The sequence below is a fragment of the Amblyraja radiata genome, chromosome 2 (genome assembly GCF_010909765.2).
Source record: "Amblyraja radiata isolate CabotCenter1 chromosome 2, sAmbRad1.1.pri, whole genome shotgun sequence".
Lineage (NCBI taxonomy): Eukaryota > Metazoa > Chordata > Chondrichthyes > Rajiformes > Rajidae > Amblyraja > Amblyraja radiata.
In genome coordinates, this window is record NC_045957.1 from 108,747,765 (window position 1) to 108,766,992 (window position 19,228).

Sequence of the window (19,228 nt, forward strand, 5' to 3'; positions counted from 1 at the left end):
AACAATGTTTCCTATTCAATTGTCAGATATTCTTGAGACTTAAAAAGCTTTAAAGAACATTATAGTGCAATGTTTATGCTTGTAATCTCATAAAAGCAAAACTAAATAGTTTTATTACAGCAATTTCTAACATTAAAGGTCACAGTAACCCATCACAGAACAGCCCCTTTACTGTGTGATCTTGAAAGATCGTTTCCATAGCTTTTGTCACACCTCAAATTAAAATGTGGTCACTTGAAGCTCACAGTAAACAGTATACATCCAGTAATGATAAATACAACAATAAATTTCATAAATAATACAAAACACCAGAATGATGCTAGATTGCAGTGCAATCTAAGTAGTGCAAAAGAACATTAAAGTACAATAAGAGTAATATGAGTTAGAGTTAAGAGTAAGAGTACCTGGCAACATCTCCTGGAATGGTGTGTGAAAGTGACAGAAGTAGGGAAGCAGCTAGTTTTAATTCTCGAGTCTGATCCTTCAAGTTCTTGTATCTTCTCCCACAAGGTACAAGAAAGAAAAGGGAATGAGCAGAGTGACAGGCATCCTTGATGATATGTCCAGCCTTCCTGATGCAATGCATCATGAAGATGCGTTGATTCTTAAGGAAGTGATGATTTTGTGATGGACCAGGTTCACCATTCTCTGCAGGGAGCAGAGCAAAGCAGTTGCTTTCGAGGCTGAAATGCATCCACATCTACTTTTTATAGCACATCTGTAAATGTATGAGAGAATCCACATGGACATACCAAATCTTCTCAGATGCTCAAGGAAGTAAATATGAAGTAGTTTCTTGAACATCGCATCAGTGTGAAGGGACCAAATTAGGTTGCTGGTGATATGGATGCCAAGGAACTTGAAATTATCGACTAAATCTACAGCAGCTCCAATGAGGAAGACAAGGTTGTGTTCACCCTCACTTCTTTAGATCAACAACCAACTGTTGTCTTATTGAAGTTAAGGGCTAGGTTATTGTCCTAAAACATTCCTAATTGTCCTAAAATTCTCGATCTCTTTTCTGTACTTCGTCCCATTTTTGTTGTCGGTCTGCCAATAGTGAAAATTAAATGTATATTTTATCTAAACTACAATATGGGAAGAACAAGATCTGTAGATGCTCTAAATCTGCAGAAAAAATAGATAATACTGGAAATACCCAGCAGGTCAGGCAGCAGCCGTGGAAGGAGAAACATACTTGACATTTCAGGTGGATGTCCTCTTGTCAGTACTGATGTGTTGTGTGCATAAGTGTATATGGTGTATAAGGCCATTTACATTTCTCATAGTAAAATGCAATCTGATGCAGAAAAGATCTAAGTTTGCGAAGCAGTTTTAAAATGTATTTATTAGAAACAGGCATCATTTGTGATATACATCAAAATATTATTTTCAAGAGTTTACATCGCAATACATGGTAAATGACACTTAATTCAATATACAGTAAATAATTCAGACTGAGCTATGATTCACTGCAATAGGAACAGATGATAAAACTGTTCCAAGATATTAACATAAACAAATTAATTTAAAACTAATATCAATGACCTGTTGTGTTTGAAACGTATTCATTTAATCTTTTATTATTGGTTGAAATAAAGATAGATATATATATATATTTATATACCATACATCATTTAAATTATGGATTTTCAGCATCATTCAACCATCAATTTAATAAGCTTGGCTACCACATGGATGTTGAGACTGTTTCCCAGCAGACGATATCTTTGTTTCAGTGAAATTTTCTCAGGAAAACCTGCAAGTTTAATCAAAACAAAATACACATTGTTGTTTAAATATAAGTCTGTATTCCTGTTTTGCCTCCCATTTGCAACTTTCTCATTGTTTAGTGACTTATTCAAATAATGACTGCTGGTACAGTGCAAGGAGCTTACCAACAACTAACTACATAAATATGTACTAACACAAAAATCACTGTAACACTGGGGTGGAAGATTGCAACCTTCACGTGGTCCGCCCTGTTTTAACGAATGCAATCAACCCGGCGTGCACAATCAAATAAGATCAAATAGAACATGTTGTCCTACAACTTTAGGCTGTGCACGCCATACGCAAGAAGAAGACTGCAACACTGTCAGGGAAATAAAACGGGATGATTTTTAATTATAGACGGTAGAGTTGCTGCCTTACAGCACCAGAGACCTGGGTTCCATCCTGACTACGGATGCTGTCTGTACGGAGTTTGTACATTCTCCACGTGACCACGTGGGTTTTTCCCGAGTGCTCCAGTTTCCTCCCACATTCCAAAGACAAACAGGTTTGTAGGTTAATTAGCTTTGGTAAAGATTGTAAATTGTCCCTATTGTGTAGGATAGTGCTGGTGTACTGGGATAGCTGGTCAGTGCGGACTGGGTGAGCAGAAGGGCCTGTTTCCTGTGCTGTATCTCTAAACTATAAATTAACTATAATGCAGTACACATCCATGCAATTTATTTGCATTCTAATAACATCCAGGAGAGTTACATTCAAACAAAAATATTGTTTTTCATTTTTCCTGTCTTACCCAAAATTACATCACGATTGAATAAAAATAACGTAACCAGTGGGTCACAATCCAATTCAAATCAAAATATTGAAAGTTAAACTTTAATTTCAGGCTAACAAGGTGATGCACAGAATCTCTTGCCCAGAGTAGGATCAGAGAACATAGGTTCAAGGTGAAGGGGAAAATATTTAATAGGAATTCGAGGGGTAACTTTTTCACACATAGGGTGGTGGGTGTATGGAACAAGCTGCCAGAGGAGGTATTTGAGTCTGGGACTATCCCATCATTTAAGAAACAGTTTAAGACAGGTACATGGATCGGACAGGATTGGAGGGATATGGACGAAGCGCAGGCAAGTGGGACTAGTGTAGCTGGGACATTGTTGGCCGGTGTGAGCGAGTTGGGCCGAAGGGCCTGTTTCCACACTGTATCACTCTATGACTCTATGAAGGATTGCTACACGATCAGGAAAACTTTAATACATCTGCAGAAATGATAGTATCCTACAAACACAATAAACAATTCTCTATCCTGACATAAACTGATCAATTGGTATTTCTAGAGCAAGACATTGTCAGAATACAATTATTTGATGACACAAAACATTGTTGATGCTGGGCTCTAGAGCAAAAAACAAACTACTGGAAGATTTCCATGGGCCAGATAGCATCTGTGGAGAGAAATTAATAGTCAACGTTTCAGAACCAGTTCTCGACCCAAAACATTTCCCTTTACTGATGCTGCCTGACCCTCTAAAGAGCCTGCCCCACTTAAGCGATTTTTAGGCGACTGCCAGCAACTGTCATAGTCATAGCAGGTCGCCGAAAACCGGCGACTGGACTAATGGGTCTGTTCCACTTAAGCAATTTTTTAGGCGCCTGCCGGCGAATACGACAATGGAATTCACTGAAGTCAGCACCGGCGACAACCTACATCACCTGGCGACAACCTACATTAGCCTGGCGACAATCTACAACAGCACCTACGTCAAGCTACGTTCATTGGCGTCAAACCCACAGTCACCACTGTCTGGAAAACATTTTCAACATGTTGAAAATCCAGCGGCGACCAGAAAGACTCTACGACTCTTTGGGCGACTGAGGAGACTATTCACGACCATACAGGCGACATCCTGGCAACCACCAGCGACAGCCTAGTCGCCTGTAGTCGCATTAAAAATTGCCTAAGTGGGACAGGCCCATAAGTCTCTTCAGCAGTTTGATACTGTTACAACCATTTGATACCAATTTTGTAAACATAATTGTTTTTGTTTTTAGTTCCATCTATTTGATACCAATTTTTTAAACCCAAACAAAAGCTTTTGCCATACTCACTCACAGGCAGCTGACCCAAGTTTTCCATTGTAAGAATCCTCAGATAACAGGCCCAATCTCTAATACCCACTAAAAATATATTAAACGTTTGAAAGGCTCAAATTTACATTTAACATTTCATATTTTCATTTCTTCTTTGATAAAGAAATGGGAAGCTCCAGAAGCAGTTACTTTTCATTTTGGTTAAACCAGGAATAACTTTCATCACATCTGAAGGAATAACTGAAAGATGATTGTCCAAAAAATATGCTCGTGCTATATTTAAAGGAGTGGTACACTATCTTTTTTTTTTAAATTGTTAACCACCCCTTTCTTGCTTGACAAAAGGATGTCAAAGAGTAATCATTTACATTTGAAAATGAATGTTAATATTGAAAAATACACATGTCAAATATTAAGTTTATTAAGTATGCAGCAATGAAAGAGCTGCATACTGCCATTAGCAATCAACAGACGCACAACCCCGAGGCAGCCTTCATTGTTGCGGGTGACTTCAATCACTCTAACCTGAAGACTGTACTCCCCAAATTCCACCAACATGTCTCCTTCCCCACTAGAGTAGACAAGACACTGGACAAAGTCTACACAAACATGGCTGAAGCTTACAAAGCCATCCCCCTCCCCCACCTTGGTCAGTCTGATCACCGCTCATTGTTCCTGCTCCCTAAGTACTCCCCACTCATCAGACGGGTTAAACCAACTGTGAGGACAGTTAAAGTCTGGTCAGAGGAAGCGGACTTCACACTTCAGCAGTGTTTTGGAAACACTGACTGGAAGGCGTTTGCAGCCCAGGCCACCCTTGACTCCCACACGGACATTGATTCCTACACATCCTCTGTTCTGGACTTTATAAACTCCACCATCAATAGTGTCACCTCCCTCAAACAGGTGACCATATTCCCGAATCAGAAGCCATGGATGAACAGCGAGGTCAGGCTACTGCTGAAAGCACGGGACACCGCTTTCAGGTCAGGCGATGCTCGAGCCTACAGTTCAGCCAGGGCTAACCTGAAGAGGGGCATCAAGAAGGCCAAGCACTGCCATAAGCTCAGGATTGAGGAGCACTTCAACAACAACTCCGACCCCCGACGCATGTGGCAAGGCATCCAGGCCATCACGGACTACAGACCCTCCAACACCACCCCCACATCCAGCGACGCCTCCTTCCTTGAGGAGCTTAACCACTTCTATGGCCGCTTCGACAGGGACAATCTAGAGACAGCCATCAAGGCTGTGCTACCTGCCGATCACCAACCCCTCACACTCACCCCCTACAACGTATTCGTGGCACTGAGTAGGACTAATGCACGTAAAGCTGCTGGCCCTGACGGCATCCCCGGGCGCGTGCTCAGGGCCTGTGCTGCGCAGCTGACAGACGTCTGGACTGACATCTTCAACCTGTCACTTGCCCAAGCAGTTGTCCCCACGTGCCTTAAAACCACCTCCATCGTGCCAGTGCCAAAACACTCCACTGCGGCAAGCCTCAACGACTTCCGCCCAGTTGCACTTACCCCCATCATTACCAAGTGCTTCGAGAGGCTGGTCCTGGCACACCTCAAAAGCTGCCTACCCCCCACACTGGATCCCTATCAGTTTGCCTACCGCAAGAATAGGAGTACGGAGGATGCCATCTCAACGGCACTTCACTCCGCCCTCTCCCACCTCGACAACAGAGACACTTACGTAAGAATGCTGTTCATCGATTACAGCTCAGCATTCAACACCATTATACCATCAAAACTGATCACCAAACTCGGTAACCTGGGCATCGACCCCTCCCTCTGCAACTGGATACTGGACTTTCTAACCAACAGACCCCAGTCTGTTAGGTTAGACAAGCACACCTCTTCAACCCTCACCCTGAACACCGGCGTTCCACAGGGCTGTGTGCTGAGCCCCCTCCTCTACTCCCTCTTCACCTATGACTGCACACCTGTACATGGTACTAACACCATCATCAAGTATGCAGATGATACAACGGTGATTGGCCTCATCAGCAACAACGATGAGTCAGCCTACAGGGAGGAGGTCCAGCACTTAGCAGCATGGTGCGCTGACAACAACCTGGCCCTTAACTCCAAGAAGACCAAGGAGCTCATTGTAGACTTCAGGAAGTCCAGGGGCGGCACGCACACCCCCATCCACATTAACGGGACGGAGGAGGAACGTGTTTCTAGCTTCAGGTTCCTGGGAGTCAACATCTCCGATGACCTCTCTTGGACCCACAATACCTCAACTCTGATCAAGAAGGCTCACCAGCGTCTCTTCTTCCTGAGGAGACTGAAGAAGGTCCATCTGTCTCCTCAGATCCTGGTGAACTTCTACCGCTGCACCATCGAGAGCATCCTTACCAACTGCATCACAGTATGGTATGGCAACTGCTCTGTCTCCGACCGGAAGGCATTGCAGAGGGTGGTGAAAATTGCCCAACGCATCACCGGTTCCTCGCTCCCCTCCATTGAGTCTGTCCAAAGCAAGCGTTGTCTGCGGAGGGCGCTCAGCATCGCCAAGGACTGCTCTCACCCCAACCATGGACTGTTTACCCTCCTACCATCCGGGAGGCGCTACAGGTCTCTCCGTTGCCGAACCAGCAGGTCCAGGAACAGCTTCTTCCCGGCGGCTGTCACTCTACTCAACAACGTACCTCGGTGACTGCCAATCACCCCCCCCCCCCCCCGGACACTTATTATCACTTATTATTATTTATTTAAATCATTTGCTATGTCGCTCTTCCAGGGAGATGCTAAATGCATTTCGTTGTCTCTGTACTGTACACTGACAATGACAATTAAAATTGAATCTGAATCTGAATCTGAAGTTGTATATTGTATCATAAACTCCAAGAACAGGTTTACCAGTTTATCCTGCGTTAGTTTATACTAGACTAAGTGGGACCCGTTTGGTTCCTGTCACACAGGAGGCCTGGTCCCCCAACGCAACCCGTTCCTCAATGCAATATTCCACCACTCACGCGTCCCCACAACGTAATATTGCACCACTCACGCATAGCCCCCAAATGTGCAGGCACGGCTCATTATCCTCGTCACCCAGCACACCCTCCCCCTCCCCTTCACCCTCCCTCTTCTTTCTCCTCTCCTCCCCCAATCCCTCCCTCACCTCTCCCTCCATCTCATTTCCCCGACCCTCAGTTACTCCCTCCCTCCCTAACTCCTCTCCCGTCCCTACCCCCTTCCTATCCCTCTATCCCCCACTCCTCATCTCCCCTACCCCCCCCACCTTTCCTCCTGACCTCCTCTACTGCGTGTGTGTGTGTGTGTGTGTGTGTGTGTGTGCGCGCGCGCGCGCGCGTGTGTATGGCGGGTGTGTGTGTGTTTGTGTGTGTGCGTGCGTGTGTGTGTGTGCGTGCGAGTGCGAGTGCGTGTGCGTGTATGTTCCTCAAACTGCTCGGCCACCTTGCAACCCGACTCTCTCTCCCTCCCTTTGCTCACTCCGGCTCAGCCGCCGCTTGGCCCGTCCCCGTCCTGTCTGACCGCCCGCTACTGCCACTGGACCCGACCCCACCCTACCCACCCTCCCCTGCCGCTTGGCCCATTCCCGCCCTGCACACCAGCCTACCTGCCTGCCTGCTCAGGAGGTTGAATGGAGTCGGTGTTCGTCATGGTGGGCACTATGAGTTTAGAGATCTGGTGGAGAAGATCTCCTCCGAGAAGGCCGTGAGGGCGAGTTACCACAACGGCGGCGGCGGAGGAGGCGGAAGGTGGGGGGACGTGTAGACGGGACCACCATTGCCGCAGTGGGTGGGCGGGGGAGAGGGGTGAGTGATGAGGGAGAGCGAGACGGGACCAGGGCCTCCACTGAATCCCCCCGCGGCCGCCAACGATGATGGGGAGATGATAGACAAGTTACTGTGAGTGAGGAGGAAAGAGAGGAGTTTGTGAGTGAGGCTGGACAGGCCGCGGCCGGTGGGGCAGGAAGGTGCGTCGCCAACCCGGCCGTGGCATTGATTGACAGGAGAAGAGACCAATCTGTGTGGCGCTGGCTGAAGGAATCTGCGCACGTGCGATTTATAAGATCTTTAAACCTTGATAACTTTTACAATATACCACCAATCGGAACGAAACTTGCTGCACTCGCAGCACAGGAGAATGGCGAGTAACCTGGCGAAAAATCGTAATGCTATCGCGTACCGTTTTTGCGCAAATAGAAATACCCAGCAAACCAAAAGAGCACAAGATCAGAATTTTAGTTATATATCAATGATATAGATAGTTAAACAAGTTACAGTAAATTATAAGAAGTTCGTATCTTAATAGAACCATTGCTGCAGCAGAGAGGAGCATTCATAGTTAGTTAATCAAACACCAACAAACAGATGTTTAAGAAAACAAGGAACACCCATGACAACTGAAATATAATTTAAAAAATTGAGTTGTAATGGGGGTTACATTATTTTCATCTTTACAGGGATGAAATGAGAGCGAAAACTAGGTTCAATAAGTCTGTACATTGAGAGTTAGAAAGCCAAGCTACTACAACTGATGGACATAGACATGTGAGATGAACACTAGCCCGTAAACGTTCAACTCACCATCAGATAAAGATATTTAATAATAATAATAATAAATTTTATTTATGGGTGCCTTTCAAAAGTCTCAAGGACACCTTACAGAATTTAACAAGAGTAAAAAACATATAATCGGAGTAAAATAAATAATAAAGACATCACCAATACGCAAATTAAAGACAGAATTCGATCTAAAGACAAAAAAAAAAATCAAAAACACAATGTGAAGAGAGAGCAGCCGCAGCTAAACCGCGCCAGCGTACACTCTCCCTTCCGACAGCCATCTTGGACACAAACTAAAATAATCACTTACACACAAAAATCATCCCCCCACAATGGTTACCACTGTGGGGGAAGGCATAATGTCCAGTCCCCATCCCCAGTTCTCCCAAAGTCAGGCCGATTGAGGCCTCCGCTATTGCCTCTACGGAGGTCCGATGTTCCTGGCCGTTCTCGCCGGGTGCTGTTGCCCCGGCGCCGGGAGAGTCCTCTCAGCGGCTGGGCCACCTGGAACGGCCGCTTCCTTACCGGAGACCGCGGCTTCCGAAGCCGACAAGGCCGCGCCGGTTTGGAGCTCCCAGGCTCCCGATGTTGAAGTCGGCGCCGCCCGCTCCGCTCCGCAGATCCGCAGCCCGGAGGTGTTGAACTCGGCGGTCACAGCTCACCGGAGCTCCAGCACGTCGATCCAGCGCGGCGACCCAGGCAAGGCATCGCCCGCTCCGCTCCGCGATAGCGCTCCAGCGCTGAGCCGCCACCGAAGCCGAGGTGCTGGGCGGTCCCCGCCAGGAAACGGCGCTCCACGTCCGCTGGTAGGCCACGAGGACGAGTCGACGGGGCAGCCCGGAGAAAAAGCTGCCTCACCGACCAGGTAGGGACCTAGAAATATAGTTACCCCCTTCTCCCCACATTAAAAAGTCTATTTCTCCCACAAACAAAACACAGGACTCACTAGAACTACAAAAAAAAAGTGAATTAAACGGACGGCTGCTGGTTAGCAGCCGTTCCCCAAGATGGCTCCTCCTCCTTAGTTGATGTAAAAGGTGAAAGGTAAATTATTTATTGCTATCAATGACTGTTTCAACTCATGATTTTACTTTTAATTTGAGGGAGCTGGAACTGATTACCAAACAAAGTTTATTTCGCACATCCCTCACCAATGTGGTTTGCTCTGATAAAACTGGAAAGGTTCAAGTAAGGTAGCGTGCCTTCATGCCTACGATTCAGCGGCTCTGACATCCTGCATCATGACTTTCAATAACATAATCCCAACCAAACTCATCGCCAAAATCCTGGACCTAGGAATCAGTACTACACTCTGCCACTGGATCATTGGTTTTCTGACCCATAGCAATCAGTGAGGGCAGGTGGCATCACTTCCTCCACTATAATTCTGAGCAAACTCGGCATGTCATAGAGTCATCGAGTGATACAGTGGGGAAAAAGGGTCTTCGGCCCAACTTGCCAACACCAGCCAACAATGTTCCAGCTACACTAGTCCCACCTGCCTGCGCTTGGTCCATATCCCTACAAACCTGTCCTATCCATGTACCTGCCCAACTGTTTCTTAAACGTTGGGATAGTCCCAGCCTCAACTACCTCATCTGGCAGCTTGTTCCATACACCAACCACGCTGTGTGAAAAAGTTACCCTTCGGATTCTTATTAAATCTTTTCTCCTTCACCTTGAACCTATGGCCTCTGGTCCTTGACTCCCCTACATTGGGCAAGAGACTGTGCATCTACCCGATCCATTCCTCTCATGATTTTGTACACCAGTATAAGATAACCCCTCATCCTCCTGCGCTCCAAGGAACAGAGATCCAGCCTATTCAACCTCGCCCTCTAGCTCACACTCTCTAGTCCTGGCAACATCTTCGTAAATCTTTTATGAACACTTTCAAGCTTGGAAATATCTTTCCTATAACATGGTGCCCAGAACTGAACACCATATTCTAAATGCTGTTTCACCAATGTCTCATGTAACTGCAACATGACCTTCCAACTTCTATACTCAAGCCTTTTGGCAATATTATCTACCTGCGACTCGATCTTCATGGAACCATGCACCTGCACTTCTAGATCCCTCTGCTCTACAACATTCCCCAGAGATCTACCATTCACTGTGTAGATGCTGCCCTTGTTAGATGTCCCAAAATACAACACCTCATAATGACTCCTACAAACCGCCACTTATGCACCACAGAAAGCATACTGTTGGTTTGGGAACAACTCTGCCCAAGAGCGTTAGAAATTTCAGAGAGTTTTAGATGTTGCCCAGTCCATCACAGACCAGACTTCCTACCATTGACTCCATCTACACTTCACACTACCTCGGAAAAGCAACCAACATAATCAAAGATGTCTCACCCGGGTCATTCCATGTTCTCCCTACTTCCATGTGGCAGAAGGTACAGAAGCTTGAAAGCATTCACCACCAGTCTCAAGAACAGCTTCTTTCTCTCTTCTTGATGGTCCTTTTATAAGCTGGTGTACTATCTAACTCACCTGTCCCCTATTGCGAACATTAAACTTTATATTATATGTAACATGCGTTACAATACTGAAAACTTTATTTTGAAACTTCCCCATGCTCTATCTATAGTACTTCAGTTTGACTTAATGGTATAAATGTATAGTATTATGTGATCTGATTAGCTAGCATGCAAAACAAAGCTTTTTACTGTACCTCAGTACACATGATAATAATAAATCTGAAGAAGGGTTTCGACCCGAAACGTTGCCCATTTCCTTCGCTCCATAGATGTTGCCTCACCCGCTGAGTTTCTCCAGCATTTTTGTCTACCAATAATAAATCTAAACCTAGTTTCAGTGAAAGCTTGGCAATTTCCATTAATTAATTTATAATATTACATCATTGTGTTTTAAATCAAGGAAAAATGTTTTATAACTTCCATACTATGACATCTTCAGCTTACAGTCCTTGAGTCCTACAGCCATACAGTAAGGAAACAGGACTTTTGATCCAATTCATCCATGCCAACCAAGTTGTACCTTCTAATCTAGTCCCATTTGCTCGCTTTTGACACATATTCCACTAAACCTTTTCTCTCCATGTACCTGTCCAAATGTCTTTTAAATATTGTTATTGTACCTGCTCCAACTAATTACTCTGGCTAGATTTTACAATCCCAATCTTCATTTCACATTGAGACCATTTTTGAATGAGAAAATTAAGTAATTGAATATGTTAACTGTCAGTATTTTGTTCATTATGATCAAGATTCCTTTATGAACATATATTGAATTTTTGAGTTTCCATTGACTTCAAGGGTATTAAATGTGAAAGATAATCAAAGTCAGAACAAACCATAACCATTAATAACTGTAACAACTGATTTTATAACTATAATAAGTTCATAGCCAACTATTTCAAACATAACTTAAATTTCATAAGCAATAATATTCCGAATTTGATTTATTGTGGTGAAGAGAAGATGGCCTCTAAGCAGCCACAGAGAACACCAAACAACTAAATTGTATGCTTGGTGGATCAAATACAAGGATTCTTTCATTTTGTCTCGGTGGTTTGAACTTGAGCACTAGTTCCACGGATTAAAATTAAAACATTCAACCAACTGCGCCAGTAAGTTCCATAAAAACAGTTACTATTTAACTTTTATGACTGCCCACATAAAATCTAGCGACAGTTTGAAGATTGGAAGACAAAGTTTGCAATCAGAAAGACCAGATCCTTTCCTTTCCCTTGAGTACTTCTGTTCTCTACTTCTGTTGTAGAATTACTACTTTCCTTAGCTTGCTGAACAGAGTACAGTATACAACCAAATTGTTGTTACTACTGTTTTATGAACCAATAGCACTTGATATTCAATATCTATTTTCCCCCAAACTTAAGCAAACAAGTGTATAGGAGAGAACTGCAGATATGCTGGTTTAAACCGAAGATAGACACAAAAGTAACTCAGCGGAACAGGCAAAAACCCTTTGAAGAAGGGTCCCGACATGAAACGTCCCATTCCTTCTCTCCAGAGAAGCTGCCTGTCCCGCTGAGTTACTCCAGCTTTTTGTGTCTATTAACCGATCAGGTACTTTATTTGACTTTGCACCTTATTCAGTGTGTGTAGCAGTAGAAACAGATATATTTTATTAAACATTTTTTTAAGGAACTGCTGATACTGGAAAATCGAAGGTAGTCAAAAATGCTGGAGAAACTCAGCAGGTGGGGCAGCATCTATGGAGCGAAGGAAATAGGCGACGTTTCGGGTCTCAACCCAAAACGTCGCCTATTTCCTTCGCTCCATAGATGCTGCCCCACCCGCTGAGTTTCTCCAGCATTTTTGTCTATTTTATTAAACTTTATCTGTTCTATCCTATTGTTGTAAGGCCAGTACGGCCTGCAGGTAATGATAATCAAGCATCCTAATCCCCATTCATGACAGCTCAAATTGTACTTGTATTTATACTGCTATTTTTAACGGTTTATTTAATTTGAATTTTTGAGTTCTGAGGTCTTTGCAAAGATCTGATTCAGATATTTCTTAACAAATGAGGCAACATTGCTAAATCGGAATATCACGGTTCTCTGGTATCGGGAATTTGAGAGATAATCACAACATAATATGAACACTAATGTAGGCCTCAAGGATCCATGCCATGTACCTGTGCAGTATCTAACAAAACATTCCTGCACTACAGTGTAACTCTATATGTTGCATCAACATATAGTAAGTGACTGTTGGCAAGTATCTAGTATCCTCCATGCTTTAACTGCACTGATATTTACCGTCCTTTATGGTTAGGAGGCATGTGGAGGATAGATTCACTATTACAGAAGGAGTAAAGAAATAAATCAAACTTTTGGTAACTTTTGAGTATTTCAATAACTGTCTTCCCAACAGGAAAACAGACAAATAGAAGCTTTCATGGTTTTCCATCTAAGTATTAAAGCGCGTAATGGGTAAATTAATATTTTCAGTTTCACACAACAATGTAGAAATGTATTTTAAACGTACTAAATTCTGGAGGAAATCCATGGAGATTTGCTACTTCTCTTGGGGTGAAATACCGTAGTTTCAATTTTGCCAGCTGAGTCAACTTTTCATCCTCTGACAGTGTTTCAAATGACTGGAATACTGAGGCAAGCTATTAAAACAGAAACAACAGTATTGAAAGAAAAAGTATTTTCTTTGAATCTAGAGATTCATACTATAGCATAATGTGAAAAAGAAATGTAAGAATTGGCATAAAATAGTACTGACATATATTCTAGTGCATATAAAAATTGTACTCTTGTTATTCCTTGTGGAGAGCACCACTTGAAGGTGGGTGGACATTAGGAAAATTGTTACACTTAAATGCACACAAAAGTTGTTGACTAACAAAGGGATTTCAGGAAATAATTTTGTTGAGCAATAATTCATAAATTGTAAATAGGATTCCTGTGGTTCTTTGTTAAAATCTATGTTCTTTCAGAGCTTAAGCTATTTATTCAAAACATGTTCACTTAAAAATAAATCAATACAAGTTTTTAAAATATTAAAATACAATTTTCTTAATGTCCAAATCATAAAATAATATTGTATTCTTATATGGTAATCACTAATTAAAACATGCAAGACTCATGGAGGAATTGATAAGGTGGAGACTTTCACATAAAAGAGAGGCTGGAACTACGAGTCCTGTCTCAATCTAATGGGCCTGTCCCACTTAGGCGATTTTTCAGTGGTCTGCCGGCGACTGTCAAGTTGCCGGCAGTCGCCTGAAAAACCGGGAACTGGAACGGTACTATCAGAGTGGAACACACACACAAACACATCGCAAAGGCGGGTGCCAGGGTAAGAGGGGGGAGCGCTGTCTGAAATTCACACGGTGCAAAGCCAAGGTGATACAGACACACACCGCGATGAACAGGAAGGTTGGCACTGTAATTAAGACGGCTAGCACAGACCTTTAAAAGTCCTTTAAAAGAGGGGGGGGGGAGAAGGGGGGAGAAAGGGCGAGAAGGGGGGAGAAGGAGTGGAGACACTTTTAAGAAGCCAGACAACTTTTAATAAACCAGAGATACACAGCTGTGAAGTTCAGCGGACATTTAACATTACTAGTCGGTTATCCTTGGTTCTGAAAACTCCTGCTTACGTTTTTTTCCCCCCAATGACAATGAAAATGACTGGTCTGCAAAGGCGATTAACTAAAACTACCTACAACTACATGGCGACCCCACTACAACTGCACCTACGACTACAGGATTATCGATTTTCTCCATGGCGACCAAATTTGCGGCGACCATACTGAGGCCGTGACTAGTTCCCAGTATGTGGGAACTTCTCGCGACCTTGAAGGAGACTCACCAGAGACCACCAGCGAACATGTGGCGACCATATGGCGAGCGCAGAGTCTCCTGCACTCGCCTAAAAAGTCACCTAAGTGGGACGGGCCCAGTAAGGGCTCACCCATTCAAGATACAATGCCCTCCATAATGATTGGGACAAATAACCTACAAATTGCCTATGTGCTCCACAATTTGAGATTTGTAATAGAAAAAAGTCACATGTGGTTAAAGTGCACATTGTCAGATTTTAATAACGGCCATTTTTATACATTTTGGTTTCACCATGTAGAAATTACAGTTGCTTTACCATTTTTAACTGTGTTTACCATTATTTATCTTTCTTTTGCAGTTTGCCACTTTCTTTCAGTGTCTGTTATGAATGCTTCTCGAGTGTCCAGAACTTTTACTTATTTTGACATTAGTTCTCCTGTCGACGTTGTACTGATTTATTTCTGGATCCGTGTCACATTTTTTCTTCCACTCCGGTTCCTTGATTATAATGTCTTTACTGGCATCACTCATACACTACTGGTGGAAATTTTTTTTCATGGCAATCTCATCTTACATTTATCAAATGAATATTGTTTCTCATGCTTCAATCTCTTTTGACATCAAAATTTTATTAAAGAATTATCTTGACTATTTCAATGGTCCAATTGTACGATCTATCAAATCAAGGTTTAACATAAAAGATCCCATTTATGACAAAAAAATGTCAAGCTCCACTATGAGGAATTCAAAGAATTAACATACCTCCACATCCGATGCAGTCTTCAACACTGAACCTGTACCTTCAACGTAACTACCATATCTGTATTAGAAATCAGATCTAATTAAAATATGCACAATGAGTGAACTGCCAAAAAGTTAGCTCCTTTAAACGAAATCTTTGCAGCAGTAAATATCATTGTTACTTAAATTTAATTGCATTACATGTAATACAGCTCCAAGCTCCAAGAATAGAACTAACTCTGTATTTTAACCAACACCTCACTAAACTTAAATCAATGATTATAACAGTATGGTTTCTAGTCAATATAAAGAGTTTGAGTTTAGTTTATTGTCACGTGTACCGAAGTACAGTAAAAACCTTTTACCTGAGCACAGCATTAAAGGTTTAGGAATATAAAACAAGTTCTGCAGAATAATTACAAATCTGAAGTTTTAGCTCTCTTTCTTTTTTGCAGATGCTACCTGATCTCTTGAGTATTTCATGCATTTTGTTTTGATTTCAGACCCTGTAAAGAAAATATCTGTAACTATATTTTAACTTTGCAGGAAATTTGTCCTTGGTTACCTCCTGCCAGTTCAAAGTCATCCAAACCTCAGTTGTTCACATCCGAAAATATCAAAATTGCTCATTTGCTTCAAAACTCCTAATGTAATCACATTTTAAATGTTAAACTTCCAGGAATTCAATTGGGGTCCATGAGTTTGCCATTTGTCTTATCTCACCTCCTTCCGCTCTAGATGGATTTTGTTTGTCTCCAATTCTGACCTCCCAGGCATCCTTTAAAAAGTCAGGAACTGGACAAATTCACAAAAGTGACTCTGCGGCTAGTTGAATAAGAGTCTGCACCTTTTCCCTCACCAGATTTACGCTATAACAATGTTTTTAGTTTGTCAACACCAAGGGCTCTTCTGATTTATCTTGTTTTTTTTAGCGGCTCTAAATAGATTCTAAACTAAAGTTAAATTCACTCATCCATTAATACACAGAAGCAGGCCTTCCGTACTGTCCCTCTTCACAAGAACACAAGAAAATGGAGCAGGAATTGGCCATCTCTGCCATTTACGCATGACCACGGCTGAACTCTCTGTGTCATATCATAACACTCTCTTCCTCGATCCAGCAAACATTTATCTACATCATCTTTACCCGTCGGGGTAAAGAATTCCAGAGGTTCACAGAAAAAAAAATCCTCTGTAGCTGAGTTTTAAATGACCAGTCCCTTTATCTTTTAATTACAACCCTATGTTCAAACTCTTCCAGAAGCAAAAATATCCCAACAACCTCATTATCAATCAAATTTCTTCTCAACTGTCTTTGCCATAAGGAGAACATTCCATCCTCTCCAAATTAACTATTTAGCTACAATTTTGCTAAAATTGTGCTTGAACTATATTTCCAAACATTGGAGGATACCATTTCAGCCCACCAATTCTATGCCAGCTCACATACCAAGCTCAAACTCTGTTGATTTTTCCTTGAAAATATTTTCCCGTATTCTCATCAACTCCCCCAACCGGAAATTCACCCAAGAATTTAACCTAAAATTGGATTATTTTCATGGATTTAATGAATGTTATTGAAATGGCAAATATATAATTCAGAAATAATCATGAAGCACAATTATACCTGAAAATAGTCGAATTAAAATGAAAATTTGGATTAAATGCTAGAATAGCAGCTTCTTGATGGAATACATTTACCTACCCTTTAGTGAAACATACTGATCTTCTACAAGTCTGTCCAACGATGTCCAGTATCAATGCATATCGCAATAAAGATTTTGTTGAAATAAAGTATGGGCTTGGATCTTGCAATCCCTCCTCCAAGAAATCTTGGATCATCTGCGTTGATGAATTATTGTCCTGACTTTGTTTCTGCTTCACATGTCTTATTTTCTCTAATTTGTACAGCACAGTTTCATCTCTCCCATTTTTTATTTCATTAGCACAACAGTCAGCGGTAATCCCTTCCATATTGTTATCATCAGCAGATAACGTTTGACTAAAACTGGAAATATCTGAGGCTTCCATACTATCAAGGTCTGGAAATTGTTCTAATACCTGGAATTACAGATAAAAATGTTAATAGCAGCACATTGTTTAGCACAATAAAAAGGTATATTTAAAACATCTTTTAATAAATGACTCAGAAGCACAATGTTAAAATTATTCAGCAAAAATGACGTTGTATGTTCAATGGTGCTTTATTTGTCACATGTGCAAACACACAGTTTTGTTTTTAATGTACAGTCCAGTAAAGTATTGGCATACCAAAACCCATCCCCGATTAGCAAAGTGTTCAGAAATAGTCTACTGATCCCACAAGCAATAGGTGCCATGTTTTGGGCCATGTTCCCTAACCTCATCTACTGCATCCAGTGTTCCTGATAAGATACGATAAAACTTTATTGATCCCCAGAGGGAAATTGGTCTACCAACAGTCATAATACAAAAGGTACACAAAAACTTGCGATTTCCTGTATATTGGCGAGACCAAGCGTAGACTTGACAATCATTTCGCTGAGTACTTATGCTCAGGATCTCCTGGTTGCTAACCATTTAAATTCCCCTTCCCATACGGACCTCTCTGTCCAGGGCCTCCTCCATTGCCTGAGTGAGGCCACACGCAAATTGAAGGAACAGCACCTCATATTTCTCTCAGGTAACTTACAACCCAGCTTTATGAACATTGATCTCTAATTTTAGGTAACATCTACATACAGTCCCCTCCCCCTCCCCTCGACCCTCGACCCCACCCCCCCCCCCCCCCCCCCGCCCCGCTGTTGGTTAACCAGTTCCACAGCTCGCAATGATGAATCCCTCTATCCGCCTCTAGCCAACAATTGGTAACAAGGAACCACTCTGCCTGAGGTCATGTGTTGCCAGCCCTGATATGTCCTAGTTTTTTCTTGCTTCCCACCTACTATTAGTGAGGGTGGGGAAGGGGGGTGGGGGAAAGGGAGAGAATTGTTTAGCATCTTCAATCAGTCTGAAGAAGGGTCCCACCCGAAACATCACATAAATTTTCTCCAAAGAATGTGGATGACCTACTGAGTTACTCCAGCATTTTGTGTCTATGTCTAGAATTGAACTTTCTGCATCAGAAGGATTCAGAGAAATAGACTATTTGATTTAAAGAGATGATTCAGTAGAGGCCAGGTGTAATTTCTATTGTGTGGATTATAAAGGGTTAGATTGGTGAAATTAGCTATTATTTAAATTATACAAAATTAAAACCCACCTCATTGGAAGTTTGGATGCAAAATGTACCAGGTTGGAGCTTGGCGATGAGAAAATATCGTAGTCTTGAGTTCGGTATGCCCAGCTAAGGCACAAATCTATGTTAGCATCTTTACAATTCAGAAGAAATTATACACTGGATGCAGTGAAATCAAAATATGTTGCAAATAAACAAATCAAATCATGTGAAAATTACAATGGTTTATTAAGTGCAAGCATTGGAAATAAGAGCAGCAGTAGGTCAATTACCACTTGGGTCAGATTGACATTCATTAAGATCATGGGTGATCCAACCTTGGGTACAACAACACTTCCTCACCCCCGCCACCACCTTCTTCCTATCCCTTGACTTGTTACCCAAATTTCTGTCAATGTTTATTTATTCATCAACTCTGCTTCTGCAGCTCCCTTGGATAAATAATTGCAAGGATTCCCAATCCCCTGAGAGATGGAATTCCTCTCCATCTTATTCTACAGGAAACATCCTCTCGTCATCCACTCTATTAACCCCTCTCAAAATTTTGTAACATTCAATATGATTCCCTGACATTCTTCTGACTCCAGTGAGTATAGCGCAAGACA

The 19,228-nt window shown here is 42.4% G+C and overlaps 1 protein-coding gene across 3 annotated transcripts in view; it reads right to left on the reverse strand.

Annotated features, from left to right (window-relative positions):
* Positions 1-1,329: 1,329 nt before the first annotated feature.
* trdmt1 (tRNA aspartic acid methyltransferase 1) overlaps positions 1,330-19,228 on the reverse strand; it is a 64,572-nt gene continuing 46,673 nt past the window's right edge. For 2 of the 3 annotated variants that reach the window (XM_033013139.1, XM_033013154.1), the window contains 5 exons: positions 18,648-18,731; positions 17,112-17,467; positions 15,428-15,485; positions 13,359-13,488; positions 1,330-1,759 (listed from right to left, as the gene is read on the reverse strand). In XM_033013139.1, coding sequence (XP_032869030.1) covers positions 1,659-1,759; positions 13,359-13,488; positions 15,428-15,485; positions 17,112-17,467; positions 18,648-18,731 — 729 coding nt within the window. In that variant the 3' untranslated portion in view covers positions 1,330-1,658. The remainder of the gene's footprint in view (positions 1,760-13,358; positions 13,489-15,427; positions 15,486-17,111; positions 17,468-18,647; positions 18,732-19,228) is intronic. The other variant, XM_033013146.1, reaches the window with a different exon arrangement.